At 41.8% G+C, this 13,947-nt stretch overlaps 1 protein-coding gene across 1 annotated transcript in view; it reads right to left on the bottom strand.

Annotated features, from left to right (window-relative positions):
• LOC116972456 (copine-3-like) overlaps positions 1-13,947 on the bottom strand; it is a 79,200-nt gene that overhangs the window by 48,458 nt on the left and 16,795 nt on the right. Inside the window, exons 2-4 of the mRNA XM_033020177.1 lie at positions 6,971-7,107; positions 5,652-5,831; positions 222-296 (exon numbers count right to left, since the gene is read on the bottom strand). Coding sequence (XP_032876068.1) covers positions 222-296; positions 5,652-5,831; positions 6,971-7,099 — 384 coding nt within the window. The 5' untranslated portion in view covers positions 7,100-7,107. The remainder of the gene's footprint in view (positions 1-221; positions 297-5,651; positions 5,832-6,970; positions 7,108-13,947) is intronic.

The raw sequence follows: 13,947 nt of genomic DNA on the forward strand, positions 1-13,947 counted from the left end.
AGCACATTGTTCATATATCTGACCTTCACCGGCTGGCACAGACACCCCAAGTGTCATGAAACAACGTGGATAACTTCTCAAATATGATAAGCAACCTGACCCTGAAATTTTTCAAGGAACCTGCCGATTTGAATGAAGAACACCAGCAGTACAACAGAGCATCATTAATTTTAGGGTTCATTTGCCCACTAGTCTCCAGCATTTAAAGATTTGAGTCTTACCGTGATTGTTCCTTTCCCTGCCGGCTTTCCATTTTGCAACACGAGGGATCTGGTCAATTTCTTGCCGGAAACAATCTGTCAACAGTTTTCAAATTTGTATTAGTGCATTGATTAAAGCATAGAATCCAAGCAAATCAGCGGCGTGCAGAGGTAGGGACCCGGGTTCGACTCCAACAAAGGGTAGCAATGTTACAGAATTTTGAGATTTAAAAAATCAAGTCTGTAATTTATCCCATCAGATAAAGCATAAAAAGAAGTTTAATTTGACACCTAATTCACTTTCATATCTCAAGTATTTAAAAAGTTATGGCCATTTTCATACTCGGAAATTAGCATCTTGTTCCCTATTGATTTTCTATGGACATAACAAAAAAGCTGTGATCGTGTGCAGTCAAAAGCCCATAACCTTCTTAAAAATTAAGAGAACCGAATGAAATTTTCAGTTATCGTAGATTGAACCATTCTGAAACAAATATAAAATAATCTTACTTGGATGACCTGAAATTAAAGCATATAATTAGTTAGTTACCCAAGTGTAGCTAATTTCAAACTTCAATTACTAGATCTAAACATCTATCCATTTCTTAATAAATGATTAACATTTTTAAATAGCCTAAGTGTCCAAATAATATTCATAAATAGTTGGCAATAAAACATGATTTTTAAATCTCATTTACATTAATTTATAGGCCAAATGGAAGGAATTTAGTGTTCAATTGCTGCAAATTAAAGTCCATTTTAAATCAGCTTTCTAGTGGGATCCTGTGAACGCGCTGGTTTAGAACGTTCACATTGCGCTAGATTTGTGCCCCCAAATGCCCAGAAAAATACTGCGGGATATAATGGGCCCAAAATGAGCTACTCGCAATATTAAACTTTGTATAAAGGGATCTTAAGAAGCCCTTTTTAATGTAAAAATAAGCAGCCTACCTTCAATTATTTGCTCTATGAGACCCTGACAGCTGCCGGTGGTCGCGGGTTTAGAGATTGATTTTTAAACTATTATAACTATTATACAAGGCCTTTAAAACTAATAATAGCTTTTGCGACGGGGTCGTCCAGCGATTTTTCGTTAATAATTATCTAGGCTGAACATCTTCGATTGGAACAGCCTAGAGAAAATCGCGTTTTAAACCCGCCCCCCTCTAAACGGCGCCAAAATCGCGCACGCCCGCAGCGACAGATTTTCAGCGACGCTTCAGGTAGGCTTTGCAACATACCTACAAAGGGTGCTGTCTGTACAGAGTTTGTACGTTCTCCCCATGACCTGCGTGGGTTTCCTCCGGGAGCGCATGTTTCCTCCCACACTCCAAAGACGTACAAGTTTGTAGGTTAAATTTCTTCGGTAATTTTGTAAAATTATAGATAATAGGTGCAGGAGTAGACCATTCGCCCCTTTGAGCCAGCACCGCCATTCAATGTGATCATGGCTGATCATCCACAATCAGTACCCCGTTCCTGCCTTCTCCCCATATCCCCTGAATCTGCTATTTTTAAGAGCCCTATCTAGCTCTCTCTTGAAAGTATCCAGAGAACCGGCCTCTACCGCCCTCTGAGGCAGAGAATTCCACAGACTCACAACTCCCTGTGTAAAAAAGTGTTTCCTCATCTCCATTCTAAATGGCTTATCCCTTATTCTTTAACTGTGGCCCCTGGTTCTGGACTCCCCCAACATTAGTAACATGTTTCCTGCCTCTAGCATGTCCAATCCCTTAATAATGTTATGTTTCAATAAGATTCCCTCTCATCCTTCTAAATTCCAGAGTATACAAGCCCAGCCGCTCCAGCATATGACAGTCCCGCCATCCCGGGAATTAACCTTGTGAAGCTACGTGCACTCCATCAAAAGCAAGAATGTCCTTCTGCGAATTTGGAGACCAAAACTGCACACAATACTCCAGGTGTGGCTTCACTAGGGCCCTGTACAACTGCAGAAGGACCTCCTTGCTCCTATACTCAACTCCTCTTGTTATGAAGGCCAACAAGCCATTCGCTTTCTTCACTGCCTGCTGTACCTGCACGCTTACTTTCATTGACTGATGAACAAGGACCCCCAGATCCCGTTGTACTTCCCTAAAGTGTGTAGAATAGTATTAGTGTGCAGGGATTACAGGTAGGTACGGACCCGGTGGTCTGAAGGGCCTGTTTCGGAGCTGTATCTCTAAATTATACTAACCTATAATCCAATTTTCCTCAAAAGTGGATTTTCCTCAAATATGTATTGCAAGGATGCTGGCCTGACCCACTGAGTTACTCCAGCACTTTGTATCTTTTCTTGTAAACCAGCATTGACAGTTCCTTGTTTCTAAATGCACATGGATGCACTTGATATTCAGCCAATGCAAGACTCTAGATGCTCCTCTGGAGTAGTTTCAATACATCATACATCATCTAAAAAATTCAGTTTCAACATAAGAGGCAGATACATTGTCCCAGAACAGTGTGTTTAGTGCAAATGAGTTTTTTGAAATTCAAATTTCATGATCATTCCATTCGTCATTGACTTTGAAGATGTCAAAAGCAGAATCGTATTCTTTTTGGGGCATCAGTTCAGGTTCCTAAATACTTTATAATCATTCCTCTAAAAACATCACATATTCTGCACTATATGTTCACACGTCTGACTTATTTTCTAGTCAATGTCTTTTGAGGCTCTAACTTGATTACATTAACATGCGAGGATAAATAGAACAAAATTCTTTATGAAGAGCACATTGGAAGAATAACAGAATAGCAGCTATGCCACTTTCAATAGGCAGAAAAGGAACTTGCAGTAAAAATCCAAATACATTAGCACATCTTGAAACTTCATTACAAAAGTAATTTTCATGTTCTCATGAAAGGCTAGTACATAATTGTAGCATGGCTTACATTAATCCCAAATGAAAATGAATAAAAGCAAACTTCAGATGCTGCTAACCTGAAATAAGAAGAGAGAAATCTAGAAACACCCAGCAGCAATACATAGAAGTACCTACTAGAGAAGGGGCAGTGCTGGACCTCCTGTTAGGAAATGAGACAGGTCAGGTGGCGGAGGAATGTGTTGGGGAGCATTCCGGGTCCAGTGATAACAATACCATTAGTTTCAATATAATTATGGAGAAGGTCAGAACTGGACCAAGGGTTGAGATTTTTGATTGGAGAAAGTCTAACTTTGAGGAGATGCGAAAGGATTTAAAAGGAGTGAATTAGGACATTTTGTTTTATGGGAAGTATGTAGTAGAGAAATGGAGGACATTTAAAGGTGAAATTTTAAGAATCTTTATGTCCCTGTTCGGTTGAAAGGAAAGAGTAATAATTGGAAAGAGCCATGGTTTTCAAGGGAAATTGGACACGGTTCGGAAAAAGAGAGATCTACAATAGTTATAGGCAGCATGGAGTAAATGAGGTGCTTGAGGAGTATAAAGAATGTAAAAAGAATCTTAAGAAAGAAATTAGAAAAGCTAAAAGATATGAGGTTGCTTTGGCAAGTAAGGTGAAAGTAAATCCAAAGGGTTTCTACAGCTATATTAATAGCAAAAGGATAACGAGGGATAAAATTGGTCCATTAGCGAGTCAGAGTGGACAGCTATCTGCAGAGCCAAAAGAGATGGGGGAGATATTGAACAATTTATTTTCTTCGGTATTCACCAAAAAGAAGGATATTGAATTATGTGAGGTAAGGAAAACAAGTAAAGTAGCTATGGAAACGATGAGGATCAAAGAAGAGGATGTACTGACACTTTTGAAAAATATAAAAGTGGATAAGTCTCCAGGTCCTGACAGGATATTCCCGAGGACATTGAGGGAAGTAGAAAAAGCAGGGGGTATGACAGAAATATTTCAAATGTCATTACAAACGGGAATGGTGCCGTAGGATTGGCGTACTGCGCATGTTGTCCCATTGTTTAAAAAGGGTTCTAAGAGTAAACCTAGCAATTATAGACCTGTTAGTTTGACATCATATGTGGGCAAATTAATGGAAAGAATACTTAGAGATAATATATATAATCATCTGGATAAACAGGGTCTGATTAGGAACAGTCAACATGGATTTGTGCCTGGAAGGGCATGTTTGACTAATCTTCCTGAATTTTTTTGAGGTTACTAGGGAAATTGATGAGGGTAAAGCGGAGGATGTTGTCTATATGGACTTCAGTAAGGCCTTTGACAAGGTTCCACATGGAAGGTTGGTTAAGAAGGTTCAATTGTTGGGTATTAATGGTGGAGTAGCAAGATGGATTCAACAGTGGCTGAATGGGAGATGCCAGAGAGTAATGGTGGAAAACTGTTTGTCAGGTTGGAGGCCGGTGACTAGTGGGGTGCCTCAGGGATCTGTGTTGGGTCCACTGTAGTTTGTCATATACATCACTGATCTGGATGATGGTGTGGTAAATTGGATTAGTAAATATGCAGATGATACTAAGATAGGTGGTGTTGTGAATAATGAAGTAGATTTTCAAAGTCTACAGAGAGATTTAGGCCATTTGGAAGAGTGGGCTGAAAGATGGCAGATGGAGTTTAATGCTGATAAGTGTGACGTGCTACATCATGGCAGGACAAATCAAAATAGGACATACATGGTAAATGGTAGAGAATTGAGGAATGCAGTTGAACAGAGGGATCTAGGAATAACTGTGCATAGTTCCCTGAAGGTGGAATCTCATGTAGATAGGGTGGTCAAGAAAGCTTTTTGTGTGCTGGCCTTTATAAATCATAGCATTGAGTATAGAAGTTGGGATGTAATGTTAAAATTGTACAAGGCATTGGTGACGCCAATTCTGGAGTATGGTGTACAATTATGGTCGCCAAATTATAGGAAAGATGTCAACAAAATAAAGAGAATACAGAGGAGATTTACTAGAATGTTGCCTGGGTTTCAGCACCCAAGTTACAGAGAAAGGTTGAACAAAATAGGTCTTTATTCTTTGGAGCGCAGAAGGTTAAGGGCGGACTTGATAGAGGTCTTTAAAATGATGAGAGGGATAGACAGAGTTGACGTGGATAAGCTTTTTCCATTGAGAGTAGGGAAGATTCAAACAAGAGGACATGATTTGAGAATTAAGCGACAAATGTTTTGGGGTAACATGAGGGGGAACTTCTTTACTCAGAGAGTGTTAGCTGTGTGGAATGAGCTTCCAGTGGAAGTGGTGGAGGCAGGTTTGATTTTATCATTTAAAAATAAATTGGATAGGTATATGGACGGGAAAGGAATGGAGGGTTATGGTCTGAGTTTAGGTGGGAGTAAGTGTTCGGCACGGACTAGAAGGGCTGAGATGGCCTGTTTCCGTGCTGTAATTGTTATATGGTTATATGGTCAGGCAGCATCTTAAGAGGAAGAACCAGAATTTAGGTTTCTGGTCCAAGGCCCTTCATCAATACGCAATGTAATTTAATCCATTTGGTTAGTCAGTAGTTTATGGGAAAAAATAACTAAATAATTGTATTTACCTGGCCCAGAGTACATTCAATTTCTCCGAGGAAGTCATCATCACCCAGATCAAATGTTTCATTATCAATATCATAGACTCCAAATTTCAGCTTCTGGACTTGTTCAAAGTAATAATCTAGCAGAAATTTCTTCGAAAATTTTGGATCAAGGCAGTTCTTAACCATTTCTGTGCGACCAATCTAGGAAAGAATAAAGTCAATGAACTTCCAGTGCAACAAAGTATTTGATCAATACTTACATTCAGAACAAAGGGTCTCAAATCCAACAGAGAGCAAAAAAAGCAGAAATTCTAAACCGCTTTAAGACTTCTTTAAAAGGAAAATGCACCTATGCAACCTTACTGGGCCTGTCCCACTTAGGCAACTTTTTAGGTGACAGCGGGAGACTATGCAGTCGCCATATGTTCGTGGGTGGTTAACGGGGAGTCGCCTTCATGGTCGTGAGGAGTTGCCGCATTCAGGGAACTAGTCGCGGCCTCATTATGGTGGTCGCGAGTATGCGTGTGCGCATGCGAGTGCGTGTGTGTTCCACTCTGACAGTCGCCGTTCCAGTTGCAGGTTTTTAGGCCAAAAAATCGCCAAAGTGGGACAGGCCCATTAGTAACTCAAAACTTTCTTCCCCCACGATGGAAATGTCAAAGACCAGAGGGTAAATTTTTAAGGTGAGAGGCACAATGATTAAAGATGTGCTGGATTTTTATTTTACACAGAGAGGGGTGGGTGCCTGGAATGTGTTGCCAAAGGTGGTAGTAGGGGCAGGTACGATAGTGGCATTTAAGAGGCTTTCAGATAGGCACGTGGATAGGCAGGTAATGGAGGGACATGGATTACGTGCAGGCAGGAGATTAGTTTAACTTGGCATTGTGTTCGGCACGTACTTTGTGCGCCAAATGGCCTGTTCTTATGCTCTTCTATGTTCTGTGCAAGTCAGTAAATGTATCAAATCTCAGCCAGGTTCAAGGGTGAGATATTACAGCAGGATCTTGAATCAATGACAGCCTCAGTCATAGAATGCAGCTGTGTAAAACTATAAATCTCCAGAGATAAGCAGGAAGTGACTCGACTAAATCTCGAGATACAGCAGTAGTTTCTATATTTCATGCATATTTCAATATATTTTCATTTCCAACCTGAAGCAAATAATCAATCTCCATGACTACTATTTTATTCCGTTGTAGTGCAAAATGAATTGGCAGCAGTTTAAAGCTAAGACCACATCATTTTTATGCAGTTAGCAATCCATATAAACATATTTTTTTATTGGGATGAATGCTAATAGTTCCCTTTCACTGAGAAAGATGTGCAGCCATATTCCTTACCTCAACCCATTGATTTCCACCAGTATTTAGAAGGAGTGCACAGAGTGGATCAGATTTAGAGAAAACATCTTTATCCAGTAGGTTTTCACAGGAGATGCTTAGTTCAACCTTACTCACACAGTCTGCCATCTGCAAACCTGCAAAAGAACATAATATGTAATGGTAGACGATAAATAAATATTATAAGCTTTATTAATATTCTTTGAAAGGTAAATGGCCACAAAGAGAACATGATAATTCCCATCAAACCGAAAGGGAACTAAACCTAAAGGGAATTCAGTCGGAACAAGTGTTCCGATCTGAAGCATCACCTCCACATTTTATCCAGAGATGCTGCCTTGACCCGCTGAGTTACTCCAGCATTTCGTGTCTATCAAAAGGGAACTAAAGTTGTCATGAAAACGACTTTGACTTTGACAACTTCCAACACGTTTTTGGCTCAAGATTAAAAGCCAGAGTCTCATAACAATAAAATGTTCATTTCTATGAGAAAGAGACACTGAACGACTCTATGGGATAACTGACCACTTCTTGGATCCAAGGAGCTATCTTTCAATGAAGGTAGACAGTTATTTTCAGTCTGAAGAAGGGTTTTGGCCCGAAACGTTGCCTATTTCCTTCGCTCTATAGATGCTGCTGCACCCGCTGAGCTTCTCCAGCATTTTTATGTGCCTTCCAGTTATTTTCAGTTCATCTTCACCAAATTTTCTCATCTGAAGAAAAATGTGTTTCAAGATTAAGTCTGCAAACTAAATGCAAAACCAATGCTCCATCAGGTAGCAGCGAGCACTGTCCTTCTACATGCATCTGAGATGTGGACGACCTACACCTACTATAATGAGGTGACACAAACACATATAAAGATATAGCACATGTTTATTAAATCTACTTGCAGCAAGGATCTGCAGACATTACATTTCCTAGCAGCTACTCATACTAACTAGCGTAAGCAGGCTCTTGATAATATGAGGCACATTCTAGGCGGAGTCACTACTAACAAGTACTACAATTGGCTAGTATAGAAGGCACAGCAACGACTGTTCTTCCTGAGGACATTAAAAAAGACTGGTCTGCCCCAACAGCTGCTGACAACCTTCTATTGCTGCACCACAGAGAGCATATTAACGTATGGCATCTCTGTGTGGTATCTCAGCTGCACGGAGGCGGAGAGGAGAGCTTTTCAGCGCGTCGTCCACAGAGCGCAGAGGATTATTGGGACACAGCTACCAGCCTTGGAGGGCATCTACCACACACGGTGCCTCAGGAAGGCCGTCAGCATCCATAAAGACTCCTCACACCCTTGTAATGAACTGTTCGAACTACTTCCCTCCGGCAGACGTTACAAGGCCTTCTACGCCCGAAACCTCCAGACTCAGGAACAGCTTCATTCCCAGAGCTATAGCGGCTCTGAACCGGCCCTGCTGAGTGCCCCCCACCCCCATGGACTGTCTCCCTCGGATGGTCACGTCGCACAGACACATCTGCACTTTAGTCTGTGAACGGTTTTGACTGTTTTACTGTTCTTTTTACAATCCATGTTCTCGGGATATCTATATCTAAATCCAAATTTTATTAGTTATTTATGTTATGACATCGGTTGGAAGCTGCATTCCAAATCTCGTTGCGCTTATGTGCAATGACAATAAAATATATTATTATTATTATTATTATTATTATGAGAGAGCTAATCTACATCTTTCCTTGTAGAAACAAAAGCAGCATCAGTGGCTGACCAATATAGTTAATAACACATTTGGGGAAAGTTTGTAAAATCACACAAATTCACCGTATATAATAGGTGGCCTGCAAACCCGTCCGGCGCGTGTGCGGTACGAATCCGCCTCGCCTCCTTTCACCAGAGAAAATACCGGGGAGGGAATTAGGGAAACGACCGGCGACCCGAGGGTGATGATATAGGTGAGCTGGTCGCCAAACGCCGTGGGGAGGTCGCGTTGCGAACGTTAGTAGCCAATCTACACCTACCGTTTCAAGGCTCAGAGGAATCATGTTTACCGTCTCTGAAACAACCTCTGAATTCTTTCCAATCTTTCCTCATATGGCGGTCCCGCCATCCCAGGGGTTAACCTTGATAACCTACGCTGCACTGCCTCATTTGTGAGGAAGGACGCCCTTGCTATTGAGGCAGTGCAGTGTAGGTTCACGAGGTTAATCTCCGGAATGGCGGGACTGTCATATGAGGAAAGATTGAAAGGACTGGGCTTGTATTCGCTGGAATTTAGAAGGATGAGCAGACCCCTTATAGAAACATATAAAATTATAAAAGGACTGGACAAGCTAGATGCAGGAAAAATGTTCCCAATGTTGGGGGAGTCCAGAACCAGGGGCCACAGTCTAAGAATAAATGGGAGGCCATTTAAAACTAAGATGAGAAAAAAAACTTTTTCACCCAGAGAGTTGTGAATTTGTGGCATTCTCTGCAGAAGGCAGTAGAAGCCAATTCACTGGATGAATTTAAAAGAGAGTTAGAGCTCTTGGGGCTAGCGGAATCAAGGGATATGGGAAGAAGGCAGGCACGGGTTACTGATTGCGGATGATCAGCCATGATCGCAATGAATGGCGGTGCAGGCTCCAAGGGCCAAATGGCCTCCTCCTGCACCTATTTTTTTTTAATGTTTCTATGTTTCACTTTTAGGATAATTAAACTAATGTCACAATTCCCCAGCATTGCGATTCTAATTTCACTAGGAAAGGTTTAGACCGATGTGGGCCAAACTTGGCACGGTGAGATTAATGTGGATGGGGCATCTTGGTCGTCATGGGCAAGTCGGGCCGAAAGGCCTGTTTCCGTGCGATATAGCTCTATGACTCTGACCGACTCCTATGTGTCCATGGCACACATGTGCTTGAGGTGGAGAGAAAGAGCATTCAGGTTGGCACCGAGAGTCCCAGAGTGCGCACATCAGGAGTCTAAAGAAGCCCAGTATACACAGCAGGAGGAGCAAAACAACTTACTGATCACACACCCACCTACAGTGAAGTCTGCTGTTCCCACACCGGACACATCAGTCACTTCAGAACTTTCAAAAACAAGAGTGGAAATTATCCTCAATGCCAACAGACTGCATAAGAGAGAATCAAGGCGCCATTCAGGGTAATGTACAGTTAGGTTATTATTTATTGGGCAGTGGGACAAAATGCCCTCTGTTGCTCAATGATCAGGGTTATGGTTAGGGTTGGTTTTGCATCCGATTCACAAACTTGATCTTTAAACAACCGTTCCTTCAGCCCAATTTCCCCCACGCCAACCAACGTGCCCCATCTACACTAGTCCCACCTGCCTGGGTTCGGCCCATATCCCCCTAAATCTTTCTTATCCTTGTACCCGTCCAAATGTCTTTTAAATTACGTTAAAGTGCTCGCCTCAAATCCCTCCTATGGCAGTTCACTCCATTTACCTTCTGCCATCCGCACTGGAACAGAAAGATTAGGGAGAAAGAAGAAGAAGAAAAACTATTATCAGCCATGGACTTGACATAGAAACATAGAAACATAGAAAATAGGTGCAGGAGTAGACCATTCGGCCCTTCGAGCCTGCACCGCCATTCGATATGATCATGGCTGATCATCCAACTCAGTATCCCATCCCTGCCTTCTCTCCATACCCCCTGATCCCTTTAGCCACAAGGGCCACATCTAACTCCCTCTTAAATATAGCCAATGAACTGGCCTCAACTACCTTCAGTGGCAGAGAATTCCACAGATTCACCACTTTCTGTGTAAAAAATGATTTTCTCATCCCGGTCCTAAAAGACTTCCCTCTTATCCTTAAACTGTGACCCCTAGTTCTGGACTTCCCCAACATCGGGAACAATCTTCCTGCATCTAGCCTGTCCAACCCCTTAAGAATTTTATAAGTTTCTATAAGATCCCCCCTCAATCTTCTAAATTCTAGCGTGTACAAGCCGAGTCTATCCAGTCTTTCTTCATATGAAAGAAAGTCCTGCCATCCCAGGAATCAGTCTGGTGAACCTTCTCTCTACTCCCTCTATGGCAAGAATGTCTTTCCTCAGATTAGAAGACCAAAACTGTACGCAATACTCCAGGTGTGGTCTCACCAAGACCCTGTACAACTGCAGTAGAACCTCCCTGATCTTATACTCAAATCATCAATTAAATGGATGCCAGATGGAAATAAATGATTGCACTCTAATCTGAAATGTGTAGTAAAGTCACCAGAAAGGTGCAGCTGGTTAAACGACTCCAGCAATGATACAAATATTCTCATTTAAAAAAACTTATTGAGAAAGTGACAGAAATAAATAGAAGCAAAAGAGTGTCTTACAAATGTAAAGTGCCAGTTTTTGTTGTTGAAGAAAACCCCTCCAGAATGATTTTCTTTCCATTAGAAAACTGTGGCCAATAACCAGCAATATGTTGTGACTGCAGATAGAATGTTTGCTGTACAATCATGTTTTCTGGCGATGGATAAGTAGGCGGGGAAACCTTTCTCATACTGTTTGTTTTCAATCATTTGTACATCAAACAGTGAGGGAGAAATTTATGTCATTAGACGCAGAACAATGTCATCAACAAACAAGAATATAATCCCCTCTCTCGGTTTAGCACATTAATTATTGAAAATAATGTCCACATTGGATACTGCATGGATTTTTCTTTTAAATCTACCCTTCAGTATAGTTGAAGCAGTAAGATAGGAAATATTACTCATTCTTGCTTGAATCATTGCAGTTTGTAAGATGATAATATTCGCTCAGTTGTATTATGTAGACAGTTCCAAGATTCTGAATCTATAACCGTGAATAAATGGCGCTACAACTTCAAGTTGAAATAACTGTGACTCGGAAAGGAACTTGGAAGGTGATGTTCCACAGAGCTGTTCCTCCTGCTTGACGCAAGTTGCGGAGGAGAACACACAAGTTTAAAGATACTCCAAAGACATACAGGTTTGTAGGTTAATTGGCTTGGTATGAAATGTAAAACTGTCCCTAGTGTGTGTAGGGTAGTGTTAATGAGCAGGGATGGCTGGTCAGCGCGGACTCGGTGGGCTGAAGGGCCTGTTTCCGCACTGTATCTCTAAAAAAAGATACAGTGAGGAAACAGGCCCTTCGGCCCACCGAGTCCGTGCCGATCAACAATCACCCATACACTAGTTCTGTCCTACACACTAGGGACAATTAATTCTGTATCTTTCTTTTCCTTTTCAAGTGTCTTCCTAAACACCTCTTAAACATAATAAATGTAACTGATTCCACCAGCTTTTCTGACCCAGCTTGCAACCATGCTGTGCATAAAACATTGCCCAACTTCCCATTAAAACTCCTTCCGTTCATGTCAAGCTTGGGTCCCTTTATTTTTGCTATCCCTATCATGGGAAAATTATGTATCTACTCTATCTCTGAGTCTTCTATATCTCTCACACCTCTGCCTTTTTCACTCCAGGAAGAACAAGCCCACCTATTTTAGAGTCATAGTGATACTGTGTGGAAACAGGCCCTTCAGCCCAATTTGCCCACACTGGCCAACATGTCCCAGCTACACGTTCCATCTGCCCACGTTTGTTCCATATTCCTCCAATCCTGTCTGAACTGTTTCTTAAACGTTGAGATAGTCCCAGCCTCAACTACCTCCTCTGGCAGCTTGTTCCATACACCCACCACCCTTTGTGTGAAAAAGTTACCCCTCGGATTCCTATTAAATCTTTCACCCATCACTTTATACCCATGTCCTCTGGTCCTCGATTCCCCTACTCTGGGCTAGAGACTGTGCATCTACCCGATCTATTCCTCTCATGATTTTATACACCTCAATAAGATCACCCCTCATCCTCCTGCACTCCAAGGAATAGAGTCCCAGCCTACTCAACCTCTCCCAATACCTCAGACACTCTAGGCCTGGCAACATCCTTGGAAATCATCTCTGTACAGTTTCCTGCTTGACCCCATCTTTCCTACAATATTGTGCCCAGAACTGTAAATGCAGCCTCACCAACGTCTTATACAACTGCACCAATTATACAACATACAACTATTTAATTTCTCCTCATAACTAAAATCATCCAAGCCCAGGTAATAGCCTGTGGAATCCCCTCTAAATTCTCTCCAACACAACCACATCGTTGCTATGGTATACTATCAGAAATGCACACAATATTCCAAGTGTTGTCCAACCAGTGTTTTGTAAAGTTACAACATAACGTCCCAGCTGTTGCACTCTGTGCCTGACAAGCATGTTTCAGAACGAACTGCAGATGCTGGAACCATCAAAAGTAGACATAAAACTCTGGAGAAACTCAGCGGGCGAGAAATCATCAAAGGAGAGAAGGAATTCCTTCTCTCCATAGATGCTGCCTCACCCGCTGAGTTTCTCCAGCATTTTTTGTCCACCTTTAAAGGCAAGCATACCGCATGCCTTCTTCGCCAACCTATCCAGCTGTGTTGCCATATTCAGGGAACAATGGGCCTGAACCCCAGAGAGTCTGTTCATCAACATTCCTTAACTTAACACCGTTCCGACCATTGACCGCATATGTCCTATCCCCATTTGATTTCCCACAATGTATCATCTCGTACTTTCATTGAGGCTAAACATCAGCCAACGTGGAAATTTATTTTACCTTCAACCCAGAGAAAGATCGAACACTAACCAAATGCAATCCTCGTCAAGGTAGTCATGAGTGTTTTCTCGCCAAATGCCCAGAAATGGAACGAATAAAATTTTTGCAGCAGTGTCCTAACAGGTTTTTTAAAAAAGCTCAAAGTCCAAAGTGCAACCCCTCGCAGTTTTTAGTTTGGAGTTTAGTTGTAGATCTTAGCGTTCAATAGCCTGATGGTTGTTGGGAAGTACCTGTTGCTGCACCTGGACGTCGCAGTTTTCAGATTATTTGACCATCAGACTTTGCTATACCTTCTTCCTGATGGCAGGAGTGAAATGAGAGTGGGCCAGGGATGGTGTGGGTCCACGGTCAGAGTACGATAACCAAGTAAATCTTTAAGTAG

Source organism: Amblyraja radiata, chromosome 4 (genome assembly GCF_010909765.2).
Source record: "Amblyraja radiata isolate CabotCenter1 chromosome 4, sAmbRad1.1.pri, whole genome shotgun sequence".
Lineage (NCBI taxonomy): Eukaryota > Metazoa > Chordata > Chondrichthyes > Rajiformes > Rajidae > Amblyraja > Amblyraja radiata.